The following is a 17,995-nucleotide window of genomic DNA, read 5'->3' on the forward strand; positions in this document are numbered from 1 at the left end:
TGTTTTCTGGTTATTTTGTATTTCCCATGTTCTTTTCTTCCTCTCTTGCTGCCTCCCTTTGTGAATTAATGATTGTCTGTAGTGGTACACTTTGATTCCCTTTTCTTTATTTTTTATGTATCAACTGTAGGATTTTGCTTGTCATTTTCACGAGGCTTACATAAAACATATTGCAGATATAACAATCTTTTGAAGCTGATAATGTCTTAGCTTTGATTACATATAGAAATGCTACCCTTCTACTACCCCCCAATATTTTATGTTTTTGATGTAACAGTTTACCTCTTTTTGTATTGTGTATCCATTATCAAATTATTATAACTATACTTATTTTTAATAATTTTGTCCTTTAGCTTTCATACTAGAGCTGAGTGATTAACACACCACCATATTACAGTATTAGAGTTTTCTGAGTTTGCCTATATATGTATCTTTATTAGTGTTATTATATGTTCATGTGTTACTAATTAGCATTCTTTCATTTCACATTGAATAACTTTTTTTTTAGCATTTCTAATATAATGCAAGTCTAGTGATGATTGACTTCCTCAGCTTTTGTTTGTCTGTGACAGTCTGTCCTTCAGTTTTGACAGATACCTTTACCAGTTAAAATATTCTTGGTTGCAAGTTTTTTTTTTCTTTCTGGCCCACAAGGCTTCTGCTGTGAAATCCACAGATAGCCTTATGAGGACTCCCTTGTATATGAGGAATTTTTTTTTCTATTGCTGGCTTTAAAATTCTCTATTTGTCTTTGATTTTAGACATTATTTAGATAATGTCTTAGAAATGATCATTTGGGGTTGAAATTTTGGGGTGACTTATTAGCTCATGAACCTGGATGTCCAAATCTCTCTCCAGATGGGAAGTTCTCAACCATTACTTTAAAATAAGCTTTCTACCCTTTCTCCCACTCTTCTCCTGAAATTCCAATAAGGCATAGATTCTTTTAATGGTATACCATAGTTCAGGTAGGCTTTCTTCACTCTTTCTTATTCTTTTGTTGTTGTTGTTTTCCTTTTACTGGATAATTTAAAACAATCCATCTTCTACTTCACAGATTTTTTTTCTTTAGCTTGATCCATTCTGATGTTGATGCTCTTTATTACATCTTTCATTTCATTAATTGTATTCTTCAGCTCCAGAATTTCTGTTTGATTCTCTACTATGTTTTCTGTCACTCTGTTAAACTTCTTATTATGTTCATGTGTTGTTTTCCTGATTTTATTGGATTGTCTGTCTGTGTTTTCTTGTGGCTCACTGAGATTCCTTAAACATTTTTTTGAATTATCTTTCAGGCTAAGTGTAGATATTAATTTCTTTGGGGTTGGTTACTAGAGAATTATTTGTTTCTTTGATAGCGTCATGTTTCCTTGATTTTTCATATACCTTGGCATCTTGCTTTCCTGGCTTTGCATTTGAATAAGCAGGCACCTCCTTCAGTCTTTACTTATTGGCTTAATGAGAGGCATACCTTCATATGTCCAATCTGCTTGGTATTCTGGGGCTTTCTCAGGCTTTTTCTAGGGATGTGCCTGCTCCACACTTCTTGTCACATTTTTAGGGAGGGGGAATTCTTAAGATTATATGCCTTCTCTCAGTCCTACAAAGCCAGGCTATGTGCTGACACCCTCCCATTTGTTTACTTTCCCCAGAGTGGTGCTGAATGATAAAATTTTATGTGCTTCCTCCCAATATGGCAGAATTGAGGAAGCTTTCTGAACATGCTCACTATCTACAAAGGCTCAATCTTGCTCCCACTGAGTGTACACAAAGTGATCCAGCCATGTGGTGTGTGTGTGTGTCTGTGTGTGAGGTACACTTAGTGTTGATGGTGCCCACGGCAACTTGAGGGTATCCACAGGTGAGGCTTTCCCAGTGGCTTGTGGATGGGCTTCCTGATGATTCCACAAAGTGGTTAGTAGGATTAACATCCCTCTGATGCCTCCAAGAGTCCTGGATGCTGTTCTCCAAGCACCTCCCTACCTTCTAGTTTTTCAGTAAACCTCACCTTTCTGGATAGGGTAAGAAAGAAGTTGGGCTCTTTGGCAGCATCCTGAAGAGCTGGGAAAGCCCGTCACTCACTCACATGCTCTCACTTTCTCCCATGGGAGAAATCATAGGCCAAGAAAGTCTCTCTTGGAACTGAGCTTTGCTTCCTTGGAGTGATGTGGTTAAAGAGAAACTAGTCTTCTTATCCTCTTTTTTGCATCAAATCTTGGATTTTTGTTGTTGTAGTTGCTCCAACACTGTGCTGGAACTTCTCTGCTATACTCCCAGACTTCCACAAAGACACTTTCATCTGTGGGTAATTGTAAAACTTAGTGTCCTTTGGGGAGAAGAGGGTAGAAGAGTCTTATTTTGCCATTTTGATGATATCACTCCTCTGTTTTCTTATTGATATTTTGTTTGGATGTTCTATCCATTGTTGAAAATGGGTATTGAAATCCACTGTTGTGGATTTTAATTGTCAATGTTTGCTTCATATGTTTGGAGGTTCTGATATTGGGTGCACATATATTTATAAGTGTTATATCTTCTTGATGAATTGGCCCTTTTACTATTATATGATGTCCTTCTTTGTATCTTTTGATAGTTTTTGTTTTAAAGTCTGTTTTGTCTGATACAAGTTTTGTCACTCTTTCTCTCAGTTAGCATTTTTATGGAATATCTTTTTCATTACTTCACTTTCAGCCTGTTTATGTCTTTAAACATAAAGTTATTTTCTTATAGATAGCATATAGATGGGTCTTTAAAAAAATTGATTCAATTTTTAAAAATTGGTATCTTTCTGTGTGTGTGTGTGTGTGTGTGTGTGTGTGTGTGTGTGTGTGTGTCAAAAATAGGTATCTTTTGACTGGGGAGTGTATTTTTATTTAAAGTCATTATTGATAGGGAAAGATTTACTCTGATCATTTTGTTAATTTTTTGGGTCTCTTTTTAGCTTTCTGTCTCTGTTTTCCTCTCTTGCTCTTTCCTTTTTGTTCTATTGATTTTTTTTAAATTTTCATTTTCATTACTTTCTTATTTTTTCCTACATATCTTCTATAGATCTTTTCTTTGTGGTTACTATAGGGCTTACATAAAGCATTCTATAGTTATAACAGTCTATTTTATATTGACAACAATTTGATTTCAATTTCACACAATAACTCTACTGTTTTACTCTCCTTTTAATGTTCTTGTTGTCACAAATTATATCTTTTTTATATTTTGTATTTATTAACATGTTTTTATAGTCTGTGTTTTGTATACTTTTGTGTTTCTGTTTAGATTCCATTAATTTCAGTTTGAACGACTCTCTCTGGTATTCCTTATAGGGCAGGTCTAGTGGTGATAAGCTCTCAAGCTTTTGTTTATCTGGGAAAGTCTTTATTTTTGCTTTGTTTTTTAAGAATTGTTTTGCTGGATAGAGTATTATTAGTTGGCAGGATTTTTTTTTCTTTCAGCACTTTTAATATATCATCCCACTCCTTTGTTGTCTTCAGGGTTTCTGCTGAGTAATCTGTTGGTAGTATTGTAGGGGTTCCTTGTATGTGAGAAGTCACTTTTCTCTTACTGATTTCAAAATTCTCTCTTTGTTTTAGACTTCTGATGCTTCGATTATAATGTACCTTGGTGTGAACTTCTTTAGGTTTCCTTTTTGGAGACATTTAGGTTTCTTCAAACGGGGTATCAATTTTATCTCCCAGATTTGGGGAGTTTTAAGCGATTATTTTCAAATAAACTTTCTTTCCCTTTCTGTCTTCTTCTGAGACTCTGTAATGTGTATACTGGTTTGTTTTATAATGTACCATTTGTCCTTTCAGTTCTTTACTTTTTCATTTTTATCTTTTTTCTTTCTATGATAGGATAATTTCAAATGACCTGTCTTCAAGTTTGCTGATTCTTTCTTCTGTTTTATCAAATCTCGTATTGAACCCCTCTACTGAATTTTAAATTTCAGTTATTGTATTTTTTAGCTCCAAAATTTGTGTGGTGTTTTTTAAAGTATTTTCTCTCTCTTTGTTAAAATACTCATTTTGTTCTTGCAACATTTTACTGAGGTAGTTAAGAGTTTTTATGATGGGCATTTTGAAATCTTTGTCAGGTAATTCATATACATACATTTCTTTAAGATAAGTTTCTGGAGCCTTTTATTGGGCCATGTTTCTTTCTTCTTGCTCCTTGACACTATGTGTTAATGTCTGCACATGTGAAAAATCTACCACCTCTGTACAGACTGGATTCATATGGAGGAAAACCTTCTCCAATCAGCCAGGCTAGAGGTTCTGGAGACCTGTCACACCTATTGTGTTGATGTGTCTTCCCTGGACTTGTGTATGTAAATTCTTAATTAGAAGGGGTTCTCTTTTTTACAGGAGTCCATGATCTCTTGCTCCCTCTGGTATCTCTCTGCTGTTCTGCAGACCCTGTGGAGCAGTAGCCTACCACCCAACTCTTGTTTGTTGGTTTTGTTTTCAGCAGTCCCCAGGCTTGTAGTGTATGTGGAGGCTGGTCAGTGCTCTGAGACATACAAGACAGATAACAGTCCCTTGGCATAGTTCTTTGAAAAGTCTGAACATTGGACATATATTTGAGTCTTCTCCTTCCTTCCCCAGGGAGAATCTTGAAACTGTTTCTCAAATGCATTGTTCTGAGCTGGGGAGAGGAGCTTTGACTTTTGAGTGCATACTAGTCTAAACTGTCATCTTTGTTCTTAGTGGTCCCTAAACAACTAGAATATTCTGGGTCCCATTAGTACATCAAGACAGGCAATACAGAAGCTAGGGCCTCAGGCATCCCCCTGAAAAGCTGAAATGTGGGTGAATGTTCCAATTCTTACCCTCCCCAGGAAGAAGCTGGGATTGGGGGGGGGGGTTGCCTGCTTGTATACTAGCTCATATTGAGTATACTCATTGAGTGTATACTAGCTCATATTATCACCTTTGTTCTCAGCAGCTCCCAACCTTGGGCCCTTTCCTTTCAGTGTTGAGATTCAAGCCAGACAGAAACCAGTCCCACAGTAGCCCCCCAAAAAGTCTGAGCTTTGGACACATGTTTTAGTCCTTTTCTTCACTTCCCAGGGGCAAGCTAGGAGCTGACATTTTCCTCCTGATTAGTGGTGCTGAGATAGGAGGAAGAATTATTGCTAGAGGGCGTCACAAATTTACCTTCTGGCTTCTGTGTTGCTGGTTCATCTTCGACCCATTCTGCAGGAACCTCTCACCTGGTCTCTGCATTTCTCACAAAGAGAATTGGTCCTTGTATTGTTGTTGAATTGGTATCTCCATGGGGAGGAGAGTCTAGGGTTTTCTGTTCTGCCATCTTCCTGATGTCACCGTCTTGACTTCTTAACTTCAATGTGGCCATGTGATTTCCTTAGGTCAGTTTAGCATGAATTGGTCATGTGTGGAAGCATTAGGGGCCAGTGTGTGCTTCCCTTCATTCTCTCTTTTCCTTTGCTGCTGTGGCTATAGGAATGTTGCAGATAGTAAGATTTATATCAGCCCTAGTTCCAAAGTGATAATGTTGAGCAGAACCTCTAGGTAAACTTTAATGAACATGGAGTAGGGACAGGAAATAGATCCTTGTATTTAAGCCACTGGAATTTTACAGTTGTTTGTTACTTCAACATAATCTCACCTATCTCAATTTATACAGTTTGCAATGATACAATCATAAATGATATGGCCGATTTTTTGTTCTGTTCTTCTTTAGTTTGGGCATCAGGGTACTGTTAGCATTGTAAAATGAAATGGAGAAAAATGTGTCTTTTTCTAAATTTTTTATAGGTTATATAGCATAGATATTCTGTAATCCTTGATGGTTTCATAGACATTTCCCCTAAAACTCTTTAGCCTTATGACATTTTTAGCAGTAGATTTTCAGTATTTTCCCCTGAGGATATTAGTCTATTCAAGTTTTTTTGTATTTCATTAAATATATTTGGTAATATATTTTGTGAGAATGTTATTTACTTTGTCTAGACTTATATCACTTTTGATACAAAGATATATAAAATATTGTCTTATAATTTTAAAATATCTTCTATTTTCTATAGTTATATTCTTTTTGTATTTCTTGTATTTACTGGAAGAAGTAAAAGTAGTAGTTTAGAGCTCAGGCTCTGGAGCTGAACTTCTTGGGTATGAATTCAAGCTCAGCCAGTTATTAATCATATAACTTTGGTTAAACTAATTACCTTCTCTGTCCCTCAGTTTTCTCATGTACAGATGAAGGAATAATATTTTGTGCTTCAAAGAATCATTTTGATAATTAAGACATAAACTCGAGAACTTAAAGTGGTCCCGGACAGACATTTTCACAAGTTTCTGATGGAATGCAACGTAGTTCCTTCCCTTTTAAAAAATTCAGCTTTTTACAGAACAATAACAACACTGATAACAATAGTACTGTGTTATTGACAGGCTTCTAATGCTTCTTCAAATCCCAGAGCAATCATTCTCCTGAAATCAGAGTAGACAGAAATCATGAATTCTAATTCTAACTGGTGAATAGTGGACTGTGCCCTTGGCACTCTCTTCTTTTAAACTTCTAATTAAATTACTTTGTATGATTTTATAACTCATACTATTCTTCTTTTTTTAGTTCTAAGATTATCCTAGCATTAGCAAGTAGGAATTTATCCAAGATAATTACTATGGCTTTATGACATGACCCTAGTATGAGTAGTCATTGAGAAATTCCCTACTGTTTAGTTTAGTATGACAAGATGTCCCATGCTGTCTTGCACATTTCCTGTCTTGCACATTTCCTGTCTCATAGCTGGAATCAGCTCTTTTTCCTAGGAGCCGTGATTTTTTTTAATGGGAAATGTTATTAGAAACCAAGATCTGAAAACTACTTGTGCCCATTGGTACTGGGGTAGCTTTGAGGTACATTGAGCAGTCAGACTAGAAAATACAAATACACGTGTGTGTCTGTATGTGTATATATATATTTATACACACATACATATACATATTCATACATACATATACCTACAAACACACACATGTGTGTATGTGCATGCATATATACATAGACATATTTAGAAATTAGGAGTTTCTTACAGATACTTTCAATTCTAATCTGTCCCCTCAAGGCTTGTTCTTGCCTTCTTCCACTTCTGTGTGCATGTCCCTTCTTTCATAGTGTAAATCCTGACTTCGCACAACATCAGCCTATTTACTTGTTTGCTCAATCCTGTAAAACTCTAAAAATGTTTTAGAACTGACTGATTAGCTTATATCATTAGAAAAATAAACCATGTAAAATATTTCATGATTTTATTTCTCTTACCCAAGATTGAGAGTGTAGTACTGTATTCATGAGTTAGTTGGATTAGTGCCTTTTTAATTTAAGTTCAGTTGATTTATTTCTTAAGTTGCTTTCCTGTTTAGTGTACTCGTCATATTCTTGTTAATATAATTTTTTGGAATATATAGAATATCAACCTACTTTCAAAAGAGACCGAGGGAGAGGGAGAGGGAGAGGGAGGGATGGAGAGAGAGAGAGAGAGAGAGAGAGATCATCTTTTCCTGAATCCCTTCCTCTACATTCCCCAGTTTGGACCCCTTCTGTTGCAAGTAACCATCTATTATATCGTTTTCTGGTTTATTATTTCTGTATTTCATTTTGTAAATGTAAGTGTCTCTATTTTTCTTAATTTTCCCCCTTCCCCTTCTTTCTTACCTCAGAGGTAATATGCTAGATATCTGCTTTTTCACTTTTATTTTTCACTTAACATTCTTTCTTGGAAATTCTTTCATGTCAGTTTCTAGAAAACTTTTTCATTCATTTTTACAGCTGTATATTTATAGTTTATAGTATATTTCTTAGGTTATTCAAGCAATAGTCTGTGAATATTTATCTGGTTTTGAATATTATGCAATTACAAATGATGCTCTGATAAGTAACCTTGTGCATATGTGCCTTCATTGTTTGGCCTATGATTGTAACCTAAAGTATAAGTAACCGAAGAAAACTAGAGACTAATAGAAATATATTCAAAACACTCATTAAAACTTTTCTCACAATTTTCATGTCATACCTAGCATTATGGTAATTTATTTTTAACTTTATCAAAATGAAAGAAAGTTCTGCTGTACACTTGTATAAAGTTGAAGTTTAGGTATTTCACAATAGATATATATTTTCTATTCAATGGGCTAAATGCATTTCTTGATGTAGGTTATGATGAAGCATCAGATGAAAAGCTTATGCTTAACCATCAGGATTCAGTGTCAAAAAGCCAAACACAAGTAAAGAAACAAAGAACTTTCAAAAGGGAAAGACTCTCTAGTAAGTACAATAATTATGAATAACTTCATATTATTTTAAATTAAACTCATCAGAAGATCTTTGCTTCCTGAAGATAATATCTCAGCATATGTTTTGCAGAAATTTTACATGTTGATTTTTTTTTTTTTTCCTGCGGTACGCGGGCCTCTCACTGTTGTGGCCTCTCCCGTTGCGGAGCACAGGCTCGCGGAGCACAGGCTCCCGACGCGCAGGCTCAGCGGCCATGGCTCACGGGCCCAGTTGCTCTGCGGCATGTGGGATCTTCCCGGACCAGGGCACGAACCCGTGTCCCCTGCATCGGCAGGCGGACTCTCAACCACTGCGCCACCAGGGAAGCCATACATGTTGATTTAAAGTATGAATACCCTAAGACAACTAGAGAGCAAAACTGAAATTATTGATACAATTTGGTTGGAATTTCTGATCATAAGACTATTTCATTCTCAGTGTCCATTAAGGGCAATAATAGGTCAATAGTTGTCTCACTAAGGCTGTGTACCTTTCAGCCAACCTGGGAAATTTGTGCTCCAAAAGATCAGTGGGTGCCTCTCACCTATGTCAGTGTCTTTTTGCTATAGGCTTCGATGGGTGAAAAGAGGTCAGTAACTTAAAAACCAAATGGGGATCAGGTGGGTCCGAGGGAAGGCAGCTTGAATGGCCTGATGGAAGTCCTCCAGAGCATCCTGTTGGTTGGGTCTCCACTCAGAGGTAATAGCCTTTATGCTAACCCCACAGATATGTGCCATCAAACCCCTGTGGGCAGAATGCAAATGTGTTAGTAGTCAGAGAGTCCCATCAATATTCAGACTTTTTTTTTTTTTTTATAATTTGGGGAAGGGAGGGCCAAAAGATATGCAAACATCTCCTCTAGAGTAGGATTTTTATCTGCTACCCTGGAATTTCACTTGGATACTAAGTCCTTGTCTATATTAATGACCCAGCCATGTTGCCACATATGGATCAACGGGGTGTGCAGTCCTGTGGGATGGTGCCTTTGCCTGGGCCCACCAGAAGGATGTCATCAATATAGTAGAAAGCTATTATTCCCTCTGTGAGTGGGACTTTTTCTAAGTCATGCTCTATCCATTGAAGATAGGCAGATGGGGAATTTAGGGAGCCCTGTGGAAGGACATTAGTGGCATATTTCAATTAATTCTACATAAGGGTGAACTGATCCTGGTCATTTGCATGAAGAAGGATGCTGAAAAGAGAGTTCAAGTTGTTGGTTGCTGTATACCAAGTTCCTTCACCTTGGGCAATAGCTTCTGTGACAGTCACAGTGCCAGGTTGGTACTAACACTCTGTGCAGCCTTAATTACTTAGTCTGTAGGCACCTGACGTTTTGTGCACAGGCCTGTTAAATGGAGAAATAGTCTGTGGAATTTGTTGGCTTCTTTAAGCTCAGCAACAAGGGCAGTTATTTATTTTTTACACCCAGGGAGTTAGTATTGTTTTTGGTAGATACGGGCACTAGGTTCTGGTCGTTGGGTCGCTCAGGATCTTCCACCTGCCCCATTAAAATATCCTAACTGCAGCAAATCCCGTCACAACATGAGAGTGGATGCGAGTGGTGGGTCACGTAAATAATACATCTATACCGACAATATATTCAGTAGTAGAGGCCATAACAATGCACTGTACGGTAGTGTGGCCTGGAAAAGGTTTCTCTTTGTGGTGGTGGCCCCAAACCAGACAGCATTATCTGTTTTCCCCTCATCCTGGTGCCAGGGCTTGTGGGGATTACAGTTATCAGTGTACCGCCATCCAAAAGGCCCAAGAAATGTAATTCTCGCCTGCCTGCAATTTGTACTGGAATAGGCCCTCATATATCTTCACTGGGGATGTAGGAACCTTGGTATAACCCTATCTTGTTTTTTATTTATTTTTATTTTTTTTGTGTGGTATGCGGGCCTCTCACTGTTGTGGCCTCTCCCGTTGCGGAGCACAGGCTCCAGACGCGCAGGCTCAGCGGCCATGGCTCACGGGTCCAGCCGCTCCACGGCATGTGGGATCTTCCCGAACCGGGGCACGAACCCATGTCCCCTGCATCAGCAGGCGGACTCTCAGCCACTGCGCCACCAGGGAAGCCCTTGTTTTTTATTTTTGAAAGCTGTGATCAGGGTCAGTGTATGTGGAGTTCTTTGATCCATCTCAGAATTCACTGATAAAGGTAGCGAGAATAGCACTCGCATTATTCATAGTGGCCACCACAAAGTGGACTGTTGTGGGGCTACATGCTGGGTCCTCATGGCCCATCATCTAACAATGAGTACCTTGGTGGAGAGAATTAATTTACTGCTTTCAGACCCCACTGTATGGTAATCAGGCCCATAGATTTTTAGGTAAGGTCATTGCCCATAACATCCAGTAGAGGGAGCATTATTACCATTTTTACATCACTTTTTCTTTCTGGGCAGCAATTTCTGCATGCCTGAAAATTTGCCAATTAGGATCTGACTGTGTCACAACTGACTGACACAACTTATGAGGAAATTTGATTGAGCTTGATAACCAATAGGATTCACAAAAGTGAACTTAGAAATCTGAGTCTGGTAAGACCCAAGTCTTAAGTTCTCTCCAGGTCACTGGGCAAAGTGTTTCCAAAGTCCTATACATTCTTTTATATTAAAGGCATGAGTCTCGGTGTCAGGACTTAGAACTAACAATAGTCATAGAGTATAACTCAGCTTTCAGGGTCTCTGATGACTTTTAGGTCTGTCTCTGGAGAACCATAGCCATTAGCTAGGGAATTGTTTCCTTAGCTCTCTTAAGAGTCCCTCTGTTAGATCTCTAATTTGACTCATCAGTGGAACTTGACCAGAGTTTGGAGGCTAAAGTGAAGGTCCAATGTTCCCTTCAAACTGAAAGTCTTATTTAACAATTTGTGAGAACTTTCTAAGAGTGCTCTGTGGCCTCCACCAGCACTTTCTGAGGCTCACAGGCTAAGTGTCCCATTGGATCCTCACACTCTTGCAGTTGATCCATTTGCAAAGTCCAAGGGTGGCCCAAATCTCTCACACCTCCTAAAAGTGTGTAGGATCTACAGCATTTGTAGGATCTACAGCATTATATTGATCACTTTGCTCACTGTACCAGTTTCTCAGAGAGCTAGAGAGCTGCCGGTTGTCAAGTTGGCCAATTAAGATAACAAACTAAACAAAGTAAAATTCTGCCTTTTTTCACTTACTCTGATAGTATAAGCAAGAATCTAAACAGAAGAGGGCTGAAGCTCTACCAGTCTTCCATTTTCCCCACAGAACAGCACTAGGCAAGGGTCAGGTGTATCATTATAGACAGGAGAGAGTGGGGGCAACATCTCACTGCCCCAAACAAAAGGCTCCTGCTGTTTTAAGGACACTGGGCCCAGGGGAAGGATGAGGAGGCAGAGTTTGGAGCAGATAAGTGCTTTACACCGAATCAGACTGAGAACAGTGTCTTCCAGGTCTATCTTTAAGGTGGTGTAGGTAGAGGCATCTGAACAGTACAGGTTCAGTACATCTGAACCTCTGAATGGAGGTTCCTAGGCCAGAATGCAGATAAATGTAAGATCATGGTCATCTAGAAGTGGAGGTTAAGGGTCAGCCTGACTGCAGCTACTTCTAGTGCCTGCAGTGTATACATCAAGTCAGTGTGGGGTTGGAAGCTTTTCCCTATAAGAACTGCCAGGTAGGTTTGTAATTGCTTATGGGGCTGAAAGATCATATACAGGGTTTTGACTTGCAGTTGGAACCTCAGTGTATGTATACACACACACACACACACACACACACACACACGCACACACACATTCATACGTACCTATACCTACATACACATAAAAGTGAACATATATATGCATATACACATACATAGGCATATTTAGAAATTATGAGTTCTTACAGGCACCTTCAATTCCAGTTAATACCCCTAGGGCTTGTTTTTGCCTGTCTTCATTTTATATGTGGATGTCCTTCCACAGTGAGAATCCTGACTTTGAGCAACATCAACACATTTATATATTCACTCCATCCTATAATGCTTCTAAAATTGTTTCAGTCACTTAGCTGATACTAGGGAAAAAACCTAAATTTTTTGTGATTTTTTTTTTTTTTTTTGCATCCCACTCTACCAAGTCTTTTACAGAAAAGGTTTCTTTTTTGTGTGTGTGGTACGCGGGCCTCTCACTGTTGTGGCCTCTCCCGTTGCGGAGCACAGGCTCCGGACGCGCAGGCTCAGCGGCCATGGCTCACGGGTCCAGCCACTCCGCGGCATGTGGGATCTTCCCGGACCGGGGCACGAACCTGTGCCCCCTTTATCAGCAGGCGGGCTCTCATCCACTGTGCCACCAGGGAAGCCCTAGATATTCTTTATTTCAGTTTTTTTTTTCATTTATTGTTGCCTCCTAGAAATCCCTCCAATTCGTTTTATAGAGACCTTTTGCATTTCTTTTACAGTAGTAGGTACACTTGTTATACTACATCATATACCATAATTTATACTTCACCGTAGTTTATAATATATACTTTAATTTATTCAACCAATCTTCTATGCTTATATATTTTGTTGCTTTTAGCTATTTTGCAATTACACATAATACTGTAATGAAAAACTTGTACTTACACATTTTCTTTTTTTTTTTTAAGAAGTCAACATAGGTTTGTGTTTTTTTTAACATCATTATTGGAGTATAATTGCTTTACAATGGTGTGTTAGTTTCTGCTTTATAACAAAGTGAATCAGCTATACATATACATATATCCCCGTATCTCCTCCCTCTTGTGTCTCCCTCCCACCCTCCCTATCCCACCCCTCTAGGTGGTCACAAAGCACTAAGCTGATCTCCCTGTGCTGTGCGGCTGCTTCCCACTAGCTATCTATTTTACATGTGGTAGTATGTACACGTTTTCATTGTTTGGCCTATAAATATGTATTTACCTAAAGTATAAATAACACAAGAAAACTAGAGACTAATATAAAACATATTTGATGCCTAGGAATGTTTATGAAACACTGAGACCGTTTCAACGTACATCTATCAAAAATGATCTCGCAATTTTCATGTGGATCTAGCATTGTGGCAATTTACTTAAAACTTTATAAAAATGAGAGAAGATGCTGCTGCATAATTATTATAAATTTGAAATTAGAGATTTCACAATAAATCTGTTTTCCCATTTAAGTGGAGTGAATGTATCTCTTTTTGAAGCTCATGATAAAGTACCAGATAAGAAGCTTATGCATGAGAATCAAGATTCAGTGTCAAAAATCCAACAGCAAGTAAAGAAAGGAAGAAATCTCAGAAGGGAAGGACACACTAGTAAGTATAGTAATTATAGAAAATTTTTAAATATTTTAAATTAAACTCATCAAATGAGCTTTTCTGTTTGGTTCATGGATATGTATTTGGGCATGTATTTTATTTTATTTTATTTTTTAACTTAAGTCAATTTATTTATTTTTAATTTTTTGGCCTCACTGCATGGCATGTGGGCTCTTAGTTCCCCAACCAGGTATCAAACCCGCGCCCCCTGCAGTAGAAGTGCAGAGTCTTAACCACAGGACCAGCAGGGAAGTCCTGGGCATATATTTCTTAGAAAATTTCTACTTTGACCTAAAGTGTTAATACCCTAAGATAATTAGAGAACAGAAACAAAAGTATTGATACCTTTTGATTGAGATTTCTAGTACTAAGATTATTTTAAGGCCTTGGGTTATGTACTCAGTATGATTCAATAACAGACCATCAACTGACTCTTAAAGGGTGTACACTTCTGAGCTCTCTCCAGGAGATTTGGGTCCATAAGTTGAGCAGTTAACTGACCTGTCTGTGGCAGTGTCCTTTAGTCATAGTTCATAGTTGGTGCACAAAGAGGTGCTGAGACCTGTAACTCAAACAGGAGATGTGGATCACAGGGACCAAAGGGAATGGTCAAATTCAACATCATGAGATTTTTCCATATGTTTTCTTCAAGAAATTTTATAGTTTTAGGTCTTAAGTTTCAGTCTTTAACCCATTTTGAATTAATTTTTGTGTATGATGTAAGGTAAACATCCAACTTTATTGTTTTACATGTAGATATCAGTTTATTCACCTATTTCTTGGAGACACTGTTCTTTCCCCATTGATTGGTCTTGACACCCTTATTAAAGGTCATCAACTATACATGTGAGGGTCTAAGCTCTTTAATCTATTCCATTGGTCTGTATGTCTGTCTTTATGCCCCTACCACACTATTTTGATTACCTGTGCTTTGTAATAAGTTTTGAAATTAGTAAATGCTAGACGTATAAATTTGTTATTCTTTTTCAAGATGTTTTGGCTATTTGGGATCCTTTGAGATCCTGTATAAATTTTAGCATGCGTTTTTCTACTTCTTCTGCAAAAAATGCACTTGGATTTTTATAGGGATTACACTGAATCTGTAGATTGCTTTGGGTAGTACTGAGACCTTAACTATATTAAGTTTTCAAATCCAGGAACATGGGATGTTTTTTCATTTATTTGTCTCTTCTTTAATTTCTTTCAGCAGTGTTTTTTTTTAATTAATTTTTATTGGAGTATAGTTGCTTTACAATGTTGTATTAGTTTCTACTCTACAGAAAAGTGACTCAGCTATATGTATACATATATCCCCTCCTTTTTGGATTTCCTTCTCATTTAGGTCACCACAGTGCATTTAGTAGCGTTCCCTGTACTATACAGTAGGTTCTCATTAGTTGTCTATTTTATACATAGTATCAATAGTGTATATATGTCAATCCCAATCTCCCAATTCATCCCATCCCCTTCCATTCCCCCTTGGTATCCATACGTTTGTTCGCGAGTCTGTGTCTCTGTTTCTACTTTGCAAATAAGATCGTCTCTACCATTTTTCTAGATTCCACATATATGCGTTAATATACGATATTTGTTTTTCTCTTTCTGGCTTCACTTCCGTGTTGTGGCTATCGTCAGTAGTGCTGCATTGAACATTGGGGTGCATATAGCTTTCTGAATTTTGTTTTTCTCTGGGTATACGCCCAGTAGTGGGATTGCTGGGTCATATGGTAGTTATATTTTTAGTCTTTTAAGGAACCTCCATACTTTTCTCCATCATGGCTGTATCAATTTACATTCCCACCAACAATGCAAGAGGGTTCCGTTTTCTCCACACTCTCTTCAGCATTTACTGTTTGTAGATTTTTTTGATGATGGCCATTCTGCCCAATGTGAGGTGATACCTCATTGTAGTTTTGATTTGCATTTCTCTAATAATTAGTGATGTTGAGCATCTTTTCATTTGTTTGTTGGGCATTTATATGTCTTTTTTGGAGAAATGTCTATTTAGGTCTCCATTTTTTGATCGGGTCGTTTTTTTGATATTGAGCTGCATAAGCTGATTGTATATTTTGGAGATTAATCCTTTGTCAGTTGCTTCATTTACAAGTATCTTTTCCCATTCTGAGTGTTGTCTTTTCATCTTGCTTATGGATTCCTTTGCTGTGCAAAGGTTTTAAGTTTAATTAGGTCCCATTTGTTTATTTTTGTTTTTATTTCCATTTCTCTAGGAGGTGGGTCAAAAAAGATCTCACTGTGATTTATGTCAAAGAATGTTCTGCCTATGTTTTCCTCTAAGAGTTTTATAGTGTATGGCCTTACATTTAGGTCTTTAATCCATTTTGAGTTTATTTTTGTGTTATGGTGTTCTAATTTCATTCTTTCACATGTAGCTGTCCGTTTTCCGAGCATGACTTATTGAAGAGGCTGTCTTTTCTCCATTGTGTATTCTTGCCTCCTTTGTCATAGGTTAGGTGACCATAGGTGCATGGGTTTATCTCTGGGCTTTCTATCCTATTCCATTGATCTATATTTATGTTTTTTTGCCAGTACCATGCTGTCTTGATTACGGTGGCTTTGTAGTGTAGTCTGAAGACAAGGAGCCTGATTTCTCTGGCTCCGTTTTATTTTTACTTTTTTACTGTTCCTTTTTTTTCTGGCTCTGTTTTTCTTTCTCAAGATTGCTTTGGCTATTTGGGGTCTTTTGTGTTTCCATACAAATTGCAAAATTTTTTGTTCTAGTTCTGTGAAAAATGCCATTGGTAATTTGATAGGGATTGCATTGAATCTGTAGATTGCTTTGTGTAGTATAGTCATTTGCACAATATTGATTCTTCCAATCCAAGAACATGGTATATCTCTCCATCTGTATCATCTTTGATTTCTTTCATCAGTACTTTATAGTTTTGCATGCACAGGTCTTTTGCCTCCTTAGGTAGGTTGATTTCAGCAGTGTTTTATAGTTTTCAGTGTACATGCATTTTGCCTCCTTGGTTAAGTTTATTCCTACATATTTTATTATTTTTGATGAATTGTTTTCATAGTTTACTTTTCATATTGTACGTTAATAGTTTGTAAAAATGTAACTGATTTTTACATGTTGATTTTGTACCCTGAAACTTTGCTGAATTCATTTATTAATTCTCCTGGGGTTTTTTTGTGTGTGTATGCATGTGTGAATCTTTAGGGTTTTCTATGTATAAGGACATTTTATCTATGAACAGATAATTTTACTTCTTCCTTTCTAATTTTTATATCTTGTATTTCTTTTTTTGCCCAGTTGCTGTTGTTAGGACTTCTAGTACTATGTTGAATAGAAGTGGTGAGAGTGGGCATCCTTGCCTTATTTTTGATCTCAAAGGAAGTTTTTAGTTTTTCACCACTGAGTGTGATGTTAGCTGTGGGCTTTGCTTATATAGTCTTTATTATATGTGGGTATTTTGCTTTTAATCTTAGTTTGTTGAGTGTTTTGTTTAATCATAAAAGGATGTTTAATTTTCTGTATCAGTTGAGATGGTCATGTGTGTTTTTTTATTCCTTCATGCTATTAATGTGATGTGTCACATTAATTGATTTTCATGTATTAAATCAACCTTGCATTCCAGGAATAAATCCCACTTGGATGTGGTATTTAATCCTTTTAATGAGCTCTTGAATTCTGTTTGCTAGTATATTGTTGAGTTTTGCATCTGTGTTCATCAGGTATACTGGCCTGTAATTTTCCTTTCATATAATCCCTTTGTCTGACTTTGGTATCAGGTTAATACTGGCTCATAGAATGAGTTTAAAAGTTTTCCTATTCATTTTTTTGGATGAGTTTGATGAGGACTAGTGTTAATTTTGTTGTTGTTGTTGTTAATGTTTGGTAGCATTCTGCAGTGAAGCTGTCTGGTCCTGAGTTTCTGTCTGTCGGGAGGTTTTTGATTACTGATTTAATCTACTAGTTACTGTTCTTTCAGATATTCTGTTTATTCATGATTCAGTTAGTAGGTTGTGTTTCTTAGAATTCATTTTTTTCTAGGTACTTCAGATAGTTGGCATACAGTTCATAATGTTCTCTTATAATAATTTTTATTCCTATGGCATTGGTTGTAATGCCTCTTCTTTCATTTCTTATTTAATTATTTGAGTCTTTTCCCTTTTTTCTTAGCTATCTAACTAAATGTTTTCAATTTTGTTGGTCTTTTCAAAAAACCAACTCCTGGTTTTATTCATTTTCTTTATTGTTTTTCTCTTCTCTGTTTCACTTACCTCTGCTCTAATCTTTATTATTTCCTTCCTTCTGCTATCTTTGGGTATAGTTTTATCTTCTTTTTCTAGTTCCTTGAGTTGTAAAGTTAGGTTGTTTATTTGAAATATTTCTTCTTTTTTAATGTAAGCATTCATAGCTATAAATTTCCCTCTTAGCACTGCTTT

General features: G+C 37.1%; 1 protein-coding gene across 25 annotated transcripts in view; it reads left to right on the forward strand.

Moving 5' to 3' along the window:
• Nucleotides 1-17,995, forward strand: part of CCDC7 (coiled-coil domain containing 7) — a 287,188-nt gene that overhangs the window by 120,675 nt on the left and 148,518 nt on the right. For all 25 annotated transcript variants that reach the window (XM_029236341.1, XM_029236344.1, XM_029236348.1 and 22 more), the window contains 2 exons: nt 8,173-8,283; nt 13,469-13,579. In XM_029236341.1, the coding sequence (XP_029092174.1) occupies nt 8,173-8,283; nt 13,469-13,579 (222 nt within the window). The remainder of the gene's footprint in view (nt 1-8,172; nt 8,284-13,468; nt 13,580-17,995) is intronic.

This window comes from Monodon monoceros, unplaced genomic scaffold (genome assembly GCF_005190385.1).
Source record: "Monodon monoceros isolate NGI ecotype Baffin Bay Population unplaced genomic scaffold, NGI_Narwhal_1 Super_Scaffold_21, whole genome shotgun sequence".
Taxonomy (NCBI): domain Eukaryota; kingdom Metazoa; phylum Chordata; class Mammalia; order Artiodactyla; family Monodontidae; genus Monodon; species Monodon monoceros.